This window comes from Rutilus rutilus (assembly GCF_951802725.1).
Source record: "Rutilus rutilus genome assembly, chromosome: 1".
Lineage (NCBI taxonomy): Eukaryota > Metazoa > Chordata > Actinopteri > Cypriniformes > Leuciscidae > Rutilus > Rutilus rutilus.
This window is the reverse complement of record NC_140209.1, coordinates 14,781,425-14,797,355: the sequence shown is the minus strand read 5'-3', so window position 1 is coordinate 14,797,355 and position 15,931 is coordinate 14,781,425. Positions and strand designations below refer to the sequence as shown.

General features: G+C 37.1%; 2 protein-coding genes across 7 annotated transcripts in view; one reads left to right on the top strand and one right to left on the bottom strand.

Moving 5' to 3' along the window:
- The window catches only part of LOC311291021 (uncharacterized protein), a 72,199-nt gene that overhangs the window by 18,386 nt on the left and 37,882 nt on the right, over positions 1–15,931 (bottom strand). The window lies entirely within an intron of this gene.
- Positions 792–14,938, top strand: LOC311291178 (uncharacterized protein). 6 transcript variants are annotated; one of them, XM_084410072.1, is made up of 4 exons: positions 792–899; positions 5,037–5,176; positions 6,934–8,221; positions 14,346–14,936. In XM_084410072.1, exons 2-4 carry the CDS (start codon positions 5,119–5,121, stop codon positions 14,413–14,415), a joined length of 1,416 nt encoding a protein of 471 aa, XP_084266198.1. In that variant the 5' UTR covers positions 792–899; positions 5,037–5,118; the 3' UTR covers positions 14,416–14,936. The 6 variants fall into 6 exon arrangements, with proteins under 6 accessions (XP_084266198.1, XP_084266195.1, XP_084266199.1 ...); XM_084410069.1 differs by having other exon boundaries at positions 797–899; positions 4,909–5,176; XM_084410073.1 differs by having other exon boundaries at positions 806–899; positions 4,920–5,176; positions 14,349–14,938.

Here is a 15,931-nt window from a genome sequence, read left to right as displayed (position 1 = left end):
TACACACTATATTCCTTTTCACATAAAAACGAATAAAAGGGATTGGAACTGAAAATCGTATTTAGTATGTAAATAATTCAAATTCTTTACTTAACCATTTGTAAGTGATGGCGATTCATGTCCAGAGGAGATGGGGGAGAAATACTGGAAATACCGTGTTCATCTCTTAAAGTGTCAGTTCTTCCAGAGGCCAGTTGCTTTAGTTCAGTTCAGTTTGCTCTCCTTTGTCTACGAGCTTGTTTTTGCATTACAAAGTCGGGTTGAGAGTGAGAAACAGGTTGCGGATTGTTTTAATTATATTTTTTTTTAATGCAGTTTGTCTCTAAATGTTCTTTTATCTAAATAGATACTTCTTGTAATCCGACTCGTGATGAATTTCATTATTTTGATCTGTAAACTTTTAATTGTTAAACCTTTTATGCAATATTACATCTGTGGTGTTATATTACGTCTGTGGTGTTACTTCAAAACATATCTGCAATGTCTTTGCTTCAGAGCCATTTAAATCTTATTGTTGAATGTTTTTAGACTGTAAAGTGGGTTTAATTGTTGTAGGCCTATGTTGAACAATTAAACATTTCTTTTAAAAATGAAATTTAAATGATCAATGAAACTGAGTCCTTAAAGTAATTTATTTATTTATTTATTATTACTTAAGTTGCATATATCTCTGATCATTTTAGAACGAACCAAAATTTGACTTCAAATAGCCTATTGTAAACACCATAGACATTGTAAAGAGACTTGATATTTATGTTAGGGGTAACGGGGATCAGCCAATCAGCGCTTTCGTTTTGAGTTAGTAGTGAGAGTGACCACGGGCAGCACATCGTAGATATTTCTGAAGTGCATAGTTGTCGTCTGTGTCGTTATCTGTGCATGTGTGCGTTCAGAGACATGTGAGTACCCTGGTGTAAATGTTTACATATGTGTGTTTTGGTGCCTTAGGTTTTTTTATGAGTGTTGTCTATTCTGGGAGACTCAGTTGAAATGCTGAATGTTAGCATAAAGTTCGCTAGCATTATGCTAATACCTAGTAGCCTATTGTGTGTAGGCTACTCACCTGACATTGTATAGTTATAATCGGAGTGACAATGGTTGTGTAATAGAGAACTATGTTTTTTGGGTTGCTGAACTGAGACCCAGCAGTAAAAGGCTGTTGTGTGTTATCTGGTATATTATTTGGTTATTTGATATAAGCAGCTAAAGTTACTTGAAGGGAAAGTTTTACTAAATAACATTTATTTGCTTTACTTATTGCATCATCATGTCACTGTCAGCACTGTCGTTTACTTGATATTTTTCTTTGTATTGTTTATTGTAGAACCACACATACTGTACACTCAGGAAGACAGATAATCATCTGCTGGCTGTCAATAAATCCATTGAAGAGCATTAGAGCATTGGATTGCATTCTTACCGATGCACCAGTGGTCACCTATTCTCAACTAGCTACAGTTACAGTCCTAGCTATCAAGTCACCATTACAGACATAAGTAGTTGTTTCACCAGTGTTTGATTAAAATTATTTAAAATAATCAATGTTATAGATATAGAATTACAATTATACTTATAATACTGAGACCCAGCAGTAAAAGGCTGTTGTTTAATTTTATAAGGAGCTAATGTGTGTTATCTGATATATTATTTGGTTATTTGATATAAGCAGCTAAAGTTACTTGAAGGGAAAGTTGTTCTAATTAGCATTTATTAGCTTTACTTATTGCATAATGTCAGCACTGTCGTTTAATGCTGATATTTTTCTTTGTATTGTTTATTGTAGAACCACACATACTGTACACTCAGGAAGACAGATAATCATCTGCTGTCTGTCAATAAATCCATTGAAGAGCATTAGAGCATTGGATTGCATTCTTACCGATGCACCACAGTGGTCACCTATTCTCAACTAGCTACAGTTACAGTCCTAGCTATCAAGTCACCATTACAGACATAAGTGGTTGGTTCACCAGTGTTTGATTAAAATGATTTAAAATAATCAAAATGTTATTAAGCTGCAATTTTAATAATAGATATAGAATATTAAACTAATTTTAAATGCATAGCAATGATTATTAAAGGAAAAGAGACTGCTAAATGCTTTACAGTGAGCCTATAATGAGCCACGTGAGACATTAAATCAATACTAATAAATATGAATAGTGTTTTACTCTTGGAACAATAGTGCTTTGTGGTGATCTTTATCTGATCATTTTCAGTTTCTGCACATATAAAATGTTATTATTTTAATGACTAGGCCTACTTTGAGAAAACCACTTTTATGATCCCAGACTAGGGTATCGAGAACTGGTTCCATTTTAGAACCAGTAACAAATTTCCAAAAACCGGGGATTCGATAAGACGCACGCATTACGATTCCTCTTATCGATTCCTGACTTTGGGACAGTTGCAAATTCGTTATTTCAAATGTAACCAACCTTTTTCTGTAACAACGAAAGCTCGGCCGAACAGCTGATCATAGCTGAACAGGGCGGGTTTTTATTTCTCATCTCCATAAATATATCTAGTAGCCTAGTAAAGCTAGTGCAAGGGCTATAAATCAATGCATTCTTTGCTGATACTTCCTCGTCGTCATCATGGAGAGCGCAGTTCATAGCAACGACAGACGCCACAGTAGCGCAAGCGTTTGTGGAAAGAAGGAGAAAGCAGCACAGCCGTGCTTTTCCATGCATTTGTATATGTGAACGGTCCCTAATTCAGGAATCTATGTGGCTTAAAATAATTTGTGTTCTGTTTTAAATGGAGATCACGATTACATCAGACAACTAGCCTACTCAGAATAGCATAGTCTATTTTTTTTTTAAACTCGTTTGAATCATTAATTCAAACACTAATTAATTCAGTGTCTCATAAATCAGGGCTCTACACTTACTTTTTGAACAAGGAGCACTGGTGCGCCTAAATAAAAAAATTTAGGAGCACAGACAAATATTTGGGGGCACAGTCATTTTTGTTGTATAAGTTTATCATTATAGTTTTATTATTAGAATTATTAAACAATTAAATTTACAATGCTCATTGTAAGGTTAAGAACATCAGACTAAACCTTTCAAACAAAAGATTTTCATTTAATTCTATTTTATCGTCATGTAGATTTCATTTATCATTGTATGTAGGCCCTATGTATGTTTTACAATTTATCTGAAATGAAGATCATGTCTGAGTCACTTGGCCAAGCTTTGTAGCCTGGTCGTCTTGACCTCTTTCCAGCAGACAGACAATTTTCAGCACATTTTGTAGGATCAAACAGTTCCAGTGAGGGCCCCTCTGCCCTATTAAATCTGTTTTATTTTTTCCTAAATTTCGTTTTTTCCGTTTTAATTTTTGGGAATTCAGTTTTTTTTTTTTTTACCCTTTACTGTAATTTTAGTCGTAAAAAGAGCGTTTTTAATGTTAATGATTAAAATTAATGTACACAAATAAAATAGGAATGACCCTAAATGTATTGAGGTAACACACAATTCTCATTTTAAGAGGTGTTAAATGTGGTTTGGTTTGTTTACATTAGTGAATGTATTAGGTTAACTAACATGAACCACGAGCAATACATTTGTTACTGTATTTATTAATCTTTGTTAATCTTAATTAACCCTACCTCTGTATTTTTATTATGTTACTTCACACAGTGCATTAAGCTAACTAATGTTAACAAATACAACTTTTCATTTAAATAATGTAGGCTACTAAATGGTGAAATTAACATGAATAAAGATTAATAAATGCTGTAGAAGTGCAGTTTATTAATAGTTAATGTTAACTGATCTAGTTAACTAGAGTTTAATAAATGGAACCTTATTGTAAAGTGTTTCCGATTTTGTTATACACCGAACCGATTCAGTGTTGGACAGATCAGTTGTTTAAACCATTCATTAAAGTGAATCGGTTCAAATGAGTCATTCGTTCGCGAATCGGACGTATCATTAGCAGGCAGTTTTAGGACATCGCACAAGATTTGTCAACACAGAAAACATTTCATCATTGGATAGGTTTTGTTTAGTTTATTGAAAGTGTTTTTTTATGTCAGCTGAATGGGCGGAACGCTTTTCAGAGAAGAAGGAAAGGTAAAAAAGTTTTTTTTTTTTGTTTTTTTTTGCACAATTCACACCCAGTGTTAGCCTAATTCAGGAAAATAATATCCGAATGCTCAACGTGAAACTTCGTTCTTCCGATCTTTTACCATTGTGTCAATTCTCAACTGATTTATATTAATAAGCGCGAGGGAGTGAGAGAGAGCAAGACAGTTTGAAGACGCGCGCGCGACCGGGCCTCTCTCTCTGCTCGTTCTGTCAGTAATATGCGATTTTCCTCAGACATAGGCTACGTTTTTCTCCCACACAAAAACAGAATTTTATTCCAAATATGTAAAATTCCGCGAAATTCCGCGTTGACACTATTCCGCGTTAATTTGGCAATTCCGCGATTCCGTCCGCGATTCCGTGATTAAGTTCAATTTCCAAAAGATGATTTTTTCATTCCTCTTTTTAGTCAACTTTAGCATGGGTGTCTAAACGTATGCATAGCACTGTATTTCTCACAGGGTTATTCACTTAAGTTTGTGTTTCTGGTGTCCCACTTTCACATGCGTATGAATGGAAGTTAGTGGAAGGAAAAGTCTAGTGTGAACGGCCATTAATAATTCAAAACGTTTTTAGTAAAATAAATATCAATCTCAAAATCTCAAAGTATGGCAACAATGGGATTTGTCCCTGGATTCAGATTTGATAATGTAAAAAAAAAAAAAATTAGAAGGTAAATTTACCTCATTCAAGGAAAGTTTCAAGGACATATAATCAATTTATAAAAATGCATTCTGCAAATGATCATAATAGCCATTTGTTGCATAGAAGTGTCATTTAGTATAAAAACATAGTAACTGATATATTTTAGATTTTGAGCAGATCAGTGAAGCTCCTCCCACACCAATTGCATCATCGAAGCTCCTCCCACATCAGTCACATGGTCAGTGAAGCTCCTCCCACAGCAATTCTCCAATAAATGCTGTAAATTCCCATCAGCTACAAGTGAAGACGAGCATCAGAGCATCAGGAAGAGCTGAAATCTGCAAAGACTGAGTTTATTAAAGAGGACAGTGAGAACATGAGTGATCCAGAACCCTGCAGAATGAAACACACTGAAGATCCTGAAGAACAAAGAGGTTGGTGTTTATTCTTCATTCATTCATGATGCTGAAGAACATTCATGTTAGAAACATTCAAGCACTTCATCACTTTTAGATAAACAGTTAAAGGGGTTAGTTCACCCAAAAATGAAAATTCTGTCAGTAATTACTCACCCTCAAGTTGTTTCAACCCTGTAAGACCTTCGTTCATCTTCGTTATTAAAGAGATCGTTAATATAGTCCAAGTGACTACAGTGGCTCAATCTTAAAGGAGAACTCGGCAACTCTAGCGAACTCTAGGCACTTCTTCGCTGATTTTCCCTTTTGTTGTCGCATGTTTTCCCCACGAGCTCCCCCTACAGCTGTGGGGGGGCGTGCGTATATTTCACAACACGGCCGTAAAAAACTCACTTGCGGCGGCCTCCTCCCCCTCTCTACCGCTGCTCATGTGCGTTTGTTTTGATCGGAGCAAGCCAACTGTATCGTGTGGAGCTATGTCTACCGAGGTGGGTAATCTGGTAATACATCATACATCATGCGTGTTTGTTTATGTCGAATTGCCGTAAAGCAATTCGTGTTTCGCGCTCGTTCTCGCTTCTCACGAGACTTCCAATTTCTATCTTGCCGGGACGGTAGTCCCCAAGTGGCAAGGTTGGTTTTCCGCCTGGGAACGCTGGGGGGAGTGGGGAAAGTCACCAATATCACCAGAACAGGTTGTTTAACCATCCAAATGATTTCTAGACAGTTTTATTAAGTTAAAAAAAGTTACCAAGTTCTCCTTTAAGTTTATCAAGCGACGAGAATACTTTTTGTGCGCAAAAACAAAACAAAAATAACGACTTTATTCCACTATTCATTTCCTTCTCTCTGGGCCTCGAGTTGGTTCACTAGGGTTTTAGCACTTCTGTGTTGTACGTCACACGTAGGCTCACTATTGGCCAACGCTGGCCATGTGTGTAATGCGTGTGACGTGCAACACAGACGCGCTGCGCAAAAACAATAGTGAACCAACTCGAGGCCCAGAGAGAAGGAAATGAATAGTGGAAGTCATTATTTTTGTTTTTTTTTGCGCACAAAAAGTATTCTCGTCGCTTGATAAACTGCACAAAAACACTAGTGAACCAATAAGTCACTTGTAGTCACTTGGACTATATTAACGATCTCTTTAATAACTTTTCTGGGCCAGCCAGTTTCAGTCACATAGAAGCCTATGGAGGAGTGATCCAGCTCCCAGATTTAATCAGAAATATCTTAATTTGTGTTCCGAAGATGAACGAAGGTCTTACGGGGTTGAAACAACATGAGGGTGAGTAATTACTGACAGAATTTTCATTTTTGGGTGAACTATCCCTTTAAACTATGAAACGGTACAGAATGTTCCGGGTTTTTCTTCAACAAATGTTCAGTAAAGGGAGGTTTGAGACATTTTTATATTGATTATCAACATCAGATCAAGCTAATACTAATTTAACTGCTTTATTTAACTTTTTTTATCTAGTTCCCAATTTGCAACAACATTAGCAGAATTCTAGAAGATTCTTCTTACAGTAACGTTGATAACAGCGTTGATGAATCAGCACTGAGTGTGTCAGATAAATTTACCTCATCATGAAAAGTTTCAAGGACAAATAATCAATTTATAAAAAGGCATCAAATTATCATAATATTTTATAACAGTTCTACTTTCTACTATTACTTTAAGGCTCACTTTCATGTCCTTTCACTTTATATTTCTCAATGAATTACTTGGATGTACTGAAATTTTTATTTAATACATTTTTCTTTCATGCCAGACCTGATGGAAGAGAGTGAGGAGAGAGAAGAACTGAGTGAAGTGAAGGAGGAGAGTGAAGAACTGAGTGAAGTGAAGGAGGAGAGTGAAGAACTGAGTGAAGTGAAGGAGGAGAGTGAAGAACTGAGTGAAGTGAAGGAGGAGAGTGAAGAACTGAGTGAAGTGAAGGAGGAACATCATGTCCAACCTGGAGAAAAACCTTTGAGTCGCTCAAAGACTAAAAAGACATTTTTAAAGAAAAGAAGAGCCAAGAAATCTTTCACCTGCACTCAGTGTGGAAAGAGTTACACATCCAAACAAAGTCTTAAACTTCACATGAGGATCCACACCGGAGAGAAGCCGTTCTCATGTGATCAATGCGGCAAAACATTTCTCTGTGCATCGAACCTGAAGAAACACCTGACAGTTCATACGAAGGAGAAGCCGCATTCATGTTCTGTGTGTGGAAAGAGTTTTTCACTGCTGTCAAATTTACATGCACATCAGAAAATACACACTGGTGTGAGAGAGTACATGTGCTTTGAGTGTGAGAAGACTTTTACTACAGCGAACTGTTTAAAACTGCACCAGAGAATTCACACTGGAGAAAAACCTTACAAGTGTTCACACTGTGACAAGAGATTCAGACAGTCAGGACATCTGAAATCACATGAGATGATCCACACTGGAGAGAAGCCGCAGACATGTGATCAGTGTGGAAAGAGTTTCTCTTTTAAAAGTCACCTGAAGATACACATGATGATCCACACTGGAGAGAAGCCGTTTAAGTGTGATAAATGTGGGAAAGATTTCAGTCGATCTTCACACCTTAAACGACACATGTGGATCCACACCGGAGAGAAGCCGTTCACATGTGATCAGTGCGGCAAAACATTTCTTAGTACATCACACCTGAAGAAACACCTGAGAGTTCATACGAAGGAGAAGCCGCATTCATGTTCTGTGTGTGGAAAGAGTTTTTCACGGCTGTCAAATTTACAAAGACATCAGAAAACTCACACTGGTGTGAGAGAGTACATGTGCTTTGTGTGTGAGAAGACTTTTACTTCAGCGCAATCTTTAAAACAGCACCAGAGAATTCACACTGGAGAAAAACCTTACAAGTGTTCACACTGTGACAAGAGATTCAGTTACTCATCATATCTGAGAACACATGAGAGGATCCACAGCAGAGAGAAGCCGCACACGTGTGATCAGTGTGGAAAGAGTTTCTCTTTTAAAACTCACCTGAAGCGACACATGAAGATCCATGCAGAGGATAAACCACATCAACACAGTCTGAGATCACAGTAAGTAGTTTATGTTCATGTGCTGAGCAACAAAGTCTCTTCTGTGTAAGTTAGACACACATCACTCTATAGCCAAATCTCTCCTCTCCACCTATAGCCGGTGTGTGGTGAGCACAGGACACTTTGTTGATTGGTTGATATCTATTAACTTGTGTTCAACCAGCAGGAATCTGTAATTTGTCAGTTCAGATCAATGCTCTCTCTGACAGTAGGTGGCGCTCATGTAAAGCAGAAATAAAGCACTATACAGGGCTCTAGACTGCGAGTAAATGGAAATTCATTATAATCCATTATAAAGCTTGGAAGAGCCAAGACATTTTTTTTATATAACTCCGATAGTATTTGTCTAAAAGAAGAATGTCATACACACCTAGGATGAGTTGAGAGTGAGTAAATAATGGGCACTGACTTGGAAGCCAGGAGAAACATTGTGCCATGAACAAAAAAGTTCATGAAGTTTTAAGTTATAAGGCTTTTAAGTCCACGAATCACAAATATTCCCTTTGGATTTAATGTAGTAAAGCTAACTGTAACCATGGTATTGTGGCAGAAATGGACAAATGTTTTTACATTATTCATTTCAGGGTTCATACATCCTTTTGAGAGTAAAATTCAAGCACTAATCGAGGACTTTTAAGTCCATCATACTTTTTCCAGGTCTTCAATTTTTTAAATATTATCCAGTTTTAATGTTATTTTTAATGTGATGACCAAAACCATGATTTGTTCATCCTTAAAAGATTGTTAAACTAAGCATTGATTGTTAAACCATTTGTAAAATGAAATGTTTCAAAGTGTAGGAAAACAGTAGACCGAAGATTTAAAACTACAGTTATACTTAAGAGTAAAGAGAATATGCTGGGATATTCGCTGGAATATGTATGTATTGTCAGAAAAGTAAACAAATCAATGTATACATCATCGCAATTACCAAGTCCATCTCATCTGGCATGTTATTAGAATTATTGATAATGTTTTAGAAACTCATCTCTGTTTATATGACACATTAGTTACAGTTTCTGTTTTCATAGACGTTAAATGTAGGTTTTTAATCCTTCATTCATGGGTAACACTTTACAATAATGCTCCATCATTAATAAAGAACTATGCAGGAAGTAATGAAGGACTAATGAGTAGTTCTGCATTAACACTCCAGTTACTTACAACCCCAAATCAGAAAAAGTTGGGACACTGTGCAAATTGTGAATTAAAAACAGAATGCAATGATCTGGAAGTTTCAAATTTCAATATTTTATTCAAAATACAACATAGATGACCAGGGCTTGACATTAACACCCGCCAACCCGCCAAATGCGGGTGGATTTTGCTCATGGCGGGTAACACAGTCACTCCAACTAGCCACTTTGGCGTGTTGAATAATTGTAGTCTTTTCAAAAGGCATCTGAAATAAGTGTGAAACTACAACACTACAACTCCCGTGAGTATTAGGGCTGTCAACGAATATTCTAAATTCAAATATATTCCAATAGTTTAAAAAAACAGAATTTCGAAGGTGAAAATGAATATTCGAATGTGGAAAACGCCCATGGTAGCAGAGGCGCGGCTGTCTGCTTTGCGAGTGGGCGCGCTGCCTGAGGGGTCAGGGACAGGTAACAGGAAGAAGCTTAACATTAAACAGAAACATTACTAAAGTGTAGGCTACTGTACTGACTGAATAGATACTGAATGAATAAGGTAGGTTAGATACAGCAGTTTCATACACTGCAGGCATCCACTGGTTTGATTATTTACCGTTTCATGTCAAGAAAAAATTCCATGTTTACCACAGCACAGCTCGCTCGGAGCATTCTAAAACTTCAATGAATATAATAATTGTTTCAATCACTGAATGAAACTTGCTATATGAGAGTCACGACCTTAAATTGCTTGCACAAAACTCTAGATCAGCACTCAACATTTGCTATTTGTTGTTGTTCATTTAAACCGTTATGCACAGAGAGCGTGACTCCTCATTCGCGCCGCAAGACCTCCAGATACATTGACTTTTAACATTGAAATCACTCGCGCCAGACGCTCTATTCGTGTTTGCAGACATCCCAACCTACAAAAGTTCATTTCAGGGAGGTATCCCGAAGAAAAAAGAAAAAAAGAGGAAGGAGGACAAGGACATTTCACCACAGAGTTGTTGTCCCTAAAATATATAAAATCATAATACATAATTTATATAGGCTATAGGCCTATGCAATTATTTGTTCATAATGTTACAATATGTAGATTACGTTTAGCCTACTATTTATAAGCTGCTTATGTTATGTCTTTTCCACAACTGCTAGCCGAAGAATCATACCATATACTGTCAAACTCGTAACATGAATACTATTCATGTAAACTGCTTTTATTTATATTCCATTGCAGCTTTAAACAGGTCTAAGGAATAATATGCACATTAATGAAATGAAACTTGTTGAATTCACCTCAACATGTCTTATCATTTAACCCGCCATGGGCAATGCTGAAGTCACTGTTACAAACTGTACAGCGTGCAAGACTTTCATTATGTTTTGCTCTAATAAGACAGGGGTACACTTTCATGTAGTCTGCCGTAAAATGTATCTTATGCTGTTGATTTAAGAATCTTGCTTTCCCCTGTTGTTTAATTTCATGGAAACAGACACCAGTGATTTTGCCAAAAGATATCTCGTATTTATTTAATTAATATAAAACATAGGAGAGAGAGACATTGGACTAGCGAAGATCTAATTCAGCTGCTCAGTCATCTTTCCATTATTTCCATCTCTTCTCTAATTTTCGGACAAACAGGGCTTGGTTTTTATATCCCTGACCAAGGAAAAAAACTACATCACCATAGGAACTAGGGGTGGCACGGTACATGAAAAAACATCCGAACCGTTCGGTTCGCTTGTCTCGGTTCGGTGCGCGTGTGCGTCGCGCGGTTTGCACGGTTCGACGCATGCGCAATGTAGCCTCGTGCCCGTGCTAATACAATGCTAAATCATAAATCAGACATATGTAGAATTACATTACAATGTCCAGCAATCGATTTATATAGTACACTGAGTTTACCTAGACATTTAATGAGATCTACTGTGAATAAATAGGCTACATAGATCGACTGTTCCACGTAGCCTAATGGTCCAGTGGCAGAACTTGCCAAGCGTATCAAAGGTTCTGAGTTCTAATCTGCGCTCGTATATATTTTTTTCTTTATCAAAACCGATTATGTTTATCAGCGGTTGTATATCAAGCAGGAACCGATTTGTATGAATTTTGTTTTATTATTTAATCGGAACGAGTAGCCTTGAGTCTCCTCAATGGATTGAAGCGCGCGTCCGAGTGATGAATGTGCGGCCGCTGCGGTGTGTGCGCGAGCCACGAGAACACTGTATCAGCACCACTGATCGCAACTGCAACGAGCACTTTGATCACTTGATTAAAAAAACACATTTCAGCGCTAAATTGCTTCTTATTTAACAAACGAATGAAACAAATACTTTGCTAGTTAACTGGAAATGTTTTATTTATTTGTATTGGTACACCCGTGCTGCAAGATAATATCAACCTTGGCAAAAAATGGTGGGGACATGTCCCGCCTATGATGACGAGACACGAGGATAAATTGACAAATAACGGTCCAACACAGCCCACGTAGCTCTACAGATGATGGACCTCCAGGGCCACTGAAAGTTTCCTCAGGGTGACTGCTCACTCATATTACTTCAGAATGGGAAATGAGAAGCTGCGTTTTGCAAACACACCCCATTTATGAAATAAATAAATAAATAATTAGATAATTCAGCTATATATCATATGCTGAAGTAAATTTTTGGAGTGTTAAAGATTAAAAGAAAAAACAACAACATGAACCGTACAGAACCGAAAACCGTGACCCTAAAACCGTGATACGAACCGAACCGTGGGTTTTGTGAACCGTGCCACCCCTAATAGGAACACATACATTTAGCAGAAGAACATATGGTTTCCATTAACGTTGGAATGTATTCCCCTTATACTATGCTTGATGAAAAACTGCATATACATTTCAGTCCAGCAGCACACTCAAGTCCAAAGTCTCCCAAAGTCTCTCCCACATATTCACAAAATACAATGAGTACAAATAATTATGAATGTATATAAAGAGTATAAAAGAGATACATAATACTACTGATTACGAATATTAATGAAAGGTAAAAAAAGTAATAATAATACTAAAAACATTAAATTATGAAATTTGAGTCTTCAGTCCCTCCACTGGAACTACGGCCGTCAGTTCCACCATCATTCCCAGGTGGCCAACCTATAGAAGTGATAGTGAGGAGGAAAAGCAGACCAAGAAATAGATATAAAGAATAGAAGACTAGAAACCGAAATGAAAACAAAACAAAAAGTAAAGAACAAAGAACCCCAACCCATGTTATGTCCCCGCATGTGTCATTTAACATCTATGTGTATGTATTTAAAAATAAACCCCAATCATCTAAGGAAAGAAAAAGTAATAAGTCTTCTGCCAGTGCCTTGACTCGTTAATTACTTAACTCCTCAAGTTCCTGGCCAAAACAACAAACTAAAATAAACGTTGATGTTAAAGGATCCTATCCCTTGGGGTAGAAAATCAGTAAGCGGGTGTTCATTGTTTGTGAGGTTGTGTTTTGTATGTAGTGTAGAATGTGTAAAATCTTCTATTTCACACCGAATTTCCCGTTCCCGGTTCTATCCATTTGGTTAGTAATAACCAATTTAACAGGTTTGGTACTTTTCTTCCTAGTGACACATATGATGATATTTATTGCTAACAGAATCACCAAGACTACTACCATAGTCAAAACTATCCATTCTGACCATGACAGATTTCCTGGAATTTTAGTTAATTTTGTCTCAGACATCAATTTAGCTATTCCATTCGCTACGATGACATGACCCATTGCTTGAATTCCCTCCTCTTGGGCTGCCTTAACACTTCCTTTAACTCTCTTAACCATTTCAAAGAGTTCATAATTCCTCTCCTCCACCAAATCATTATTCCACCACTGTGCCTCTAACTGCAACAATTGCACATGTGGAACATGAATTCCACCCAAATAAAGAGGATAGAGAATCTCAACGCAAAATGGATCAGGAGGAATTGGACATAACTTCCCTCCGTAAATCATATTTTTACTTATTCCATCATGTAATATGCACCACTGTGCTTCTGACACCTGCCATGCACCTGTGGCTTGATCTAAAGGAACTACTTCCCAAACTGCAGATCCATTAAGAGATAAACTGAACATTGTAGAGCATGAGCAAATTACCCACTCATGTTCCTCAACACAACAGTCTGTGGTAGAAATCATTGGTGTATCACCTTCAGCCCAATATCCATTCTTTCCTAATCTAATTACTGAATTTCCTTGTCTAACCCCCATTGATTGGAATTGTCTAACTGTCATAATATTACGTTTCCCATATTGAGGCCATACCATAAACAAGGGTAATGTTCCAGAACCTGACAACAAATTTTCATTAATGACAATTTTAATTAATGGAACATGCTTAGCAGAAGTCAAATTAAGTTGATTACCGAAAACCACGTCTCTGTTAAAAGTGTTACAGCCTCTTCTTCAGCTCCTGAACATGAAAGTGTTTTTATGGTGTAATTTTTCTGGTGCTCTTCTTCAGAATGAGAAGGCAGAAGTGATTTCAGAACGAAGGCCCGAGTGAAACTCTTCCCGCATTGATCATATGTGTAAAGTTTCTCTCCGCTGCGGATCCTCATGTGAATCTTCAGACTTGATTTAAATGTGAAGAGTTTTTTATGCTTCTGTTTTTCCTTTCTCGTTCGCGTCCATCAGGTCTAAAAGAAACATTAAATCAAGTGAGATTTCAAATGAGAGACAAACGTGATATGAAAAGTGAAGCTCAAAGTCAAGATCACTGATGAGTTCAACAGTCAATTTAATCTCATCAACGGCTGTGCACGATTGTGATCTATTTGTGTTATAAATCACTAGTTTGGTCATGAAACAATGTAAATCTGGTGAGCATCAGCATGTTCTTCATCATGAAGAATGAATGAGGAATCAAGAAATAAACAATTTAGTCTGAAATATTGATTATTCCTCTCTCATCATGTCTGTTAGAAATGAAACTTGTTTGTTTTTAGCAGAACTGCCAGAAAGCATCTGGAAGGAGGGGACGGAGAGAACGCCAGTGATCCAGAACCTGCAGAATGAAACATCAAGATACTGAAGAACAAAGAGGTTGTACTAAGGCTAATCACATGTAAAAATAAAATAAAAAAAAATAGTGACCTTGATCATGTAACTTATCAGTGTTGTCCAATAAAACCCAAATGATTACTTACTTTGATACTTTATTTGAACCAATCATTGCTTGCTATTATATATTTGTATTTTAAAGGCTGTTGTTTCACTTGGATCTATCTTTGCTACTACATTTTGGTTTGATTACTCGATTTATCGGTGGAATAATTGGTAAAATACTTCTAAAAAAATTACTAAAATAATCGATAGCTGCAGCCCTACTTTACTTTTATTCATCTGCCTCCATAAGGCTGCTGTTAAAGAAAGACAAGGATCCCGACCTCTGCGGTTCTTGCAGACCCCTATCTTTACTAAACGTGGATGCTAAAATCCTTGCTAAGGCTTTGGCCAGTTGCTTGGAAAGATTTCTCCCAGCCATGATTTCAGAAGAGCAAACTGGCTTTTTAAAGGGCCGTCAGTTATCTTACAACGTCCGCACCCTTTTAAATATAATATACTTGAAAAATTCCACAATAACCCCTGAAGAGGTCATCTCAGTTGACACTGAAAAGGCATTAGACAGGGTCGAATGGAACTTCCTGCTTCCCGTACTAAATAAATTTGGGTTGAGTGATATATTAATTTCATGGATACACCTTCTCTATATATCCCAACAAGCTAGTATCTCCACCAATGGCGTTCAATCTGCTTATTTTCCTTTATCTCGAGGCACCAGACAGGGTTGTCCTTTATTTCCTTTACTCTTTGCGCTGGCCATAGAGCCTTTGTCTATCTATCTGAGATCCTCCTCCATTTTTTCTGGTATATCACATATAATGTTGTTAAATGTCTCCGACCCCGGCCGCTCTATACCAGTAATTGTGTCCTTTATTCAGAAATTTGGCTCATTTTCAGGTTACAAAGTTAATATCTCCAAAAGCTAATGTTATCCTGTTAATGCTCTGGCCTGTCAACTGAGTCAGTCTGATATCCCCTTCAAATTGAGCCCCTTAGGTTTTAAGTATTTATGAGTTAATGTAACCAGAAAGCTAACCTCCCTTTTTTCTGCCAATTTCTTCCCTTTAATGTCTAAAATTAAGTCTGACTTTCAAAGATGGAGGGGCTTGCCATTGTTGCTTATAGGTAGGATCAACACAGTTAAAATGAACATTTTTCCCAAGTTCTTGTTTCTATTCCAATGTCTCCCTCTATTCCTATCTAAGCGCTTTTTTAAGACTATTGATCAGGATATATCTAGCTTTTTATGGTGTGGAAAGGCATCCAGAATAAGTAAATCAATTCTTCAGAGATGTAAACTTAATGCCGGATTCTCTCTCTTCCAAATATCCAATACTACTGGGCAACACATATTCATAAAATCTCATTTTGGTCCAAATCTATGCATCCCCCATGGTGCAAGTTAGAGACACATTCATGCGGCTCATCCTCTCTGTCGGCTTTGCTCACCTCCTCAATCCCTACCAAC

What these genes read in the sequence shown, in the direction of transcription:
- LOC311291178 (XM_084410072.1), top strand. Translation starts at nt 5,119, where the DNA reads ATGAGTGATCCAGAACCCTGCAGAATGAAACACACTGAAGATCCTGAA. An exon ending in AGATCCTGAAGAACAAAGAG is followed by an intron (nt 5,177 to 6,933) that starts GTTGGTGTTTAT and finishes CTTTCATGCCAG; the next exon opens with ACCTGATGGAAGAGAGTGAG. An exon ending in CAACACAGTCTGAGATCACA is followed by an intron (nt 8,222 to 14,345) that starts GTAAGTAGTTTA and finishes GTTTGTTTTTAG; the next exon opens with CAGAACTGCCAGAAAGCATC.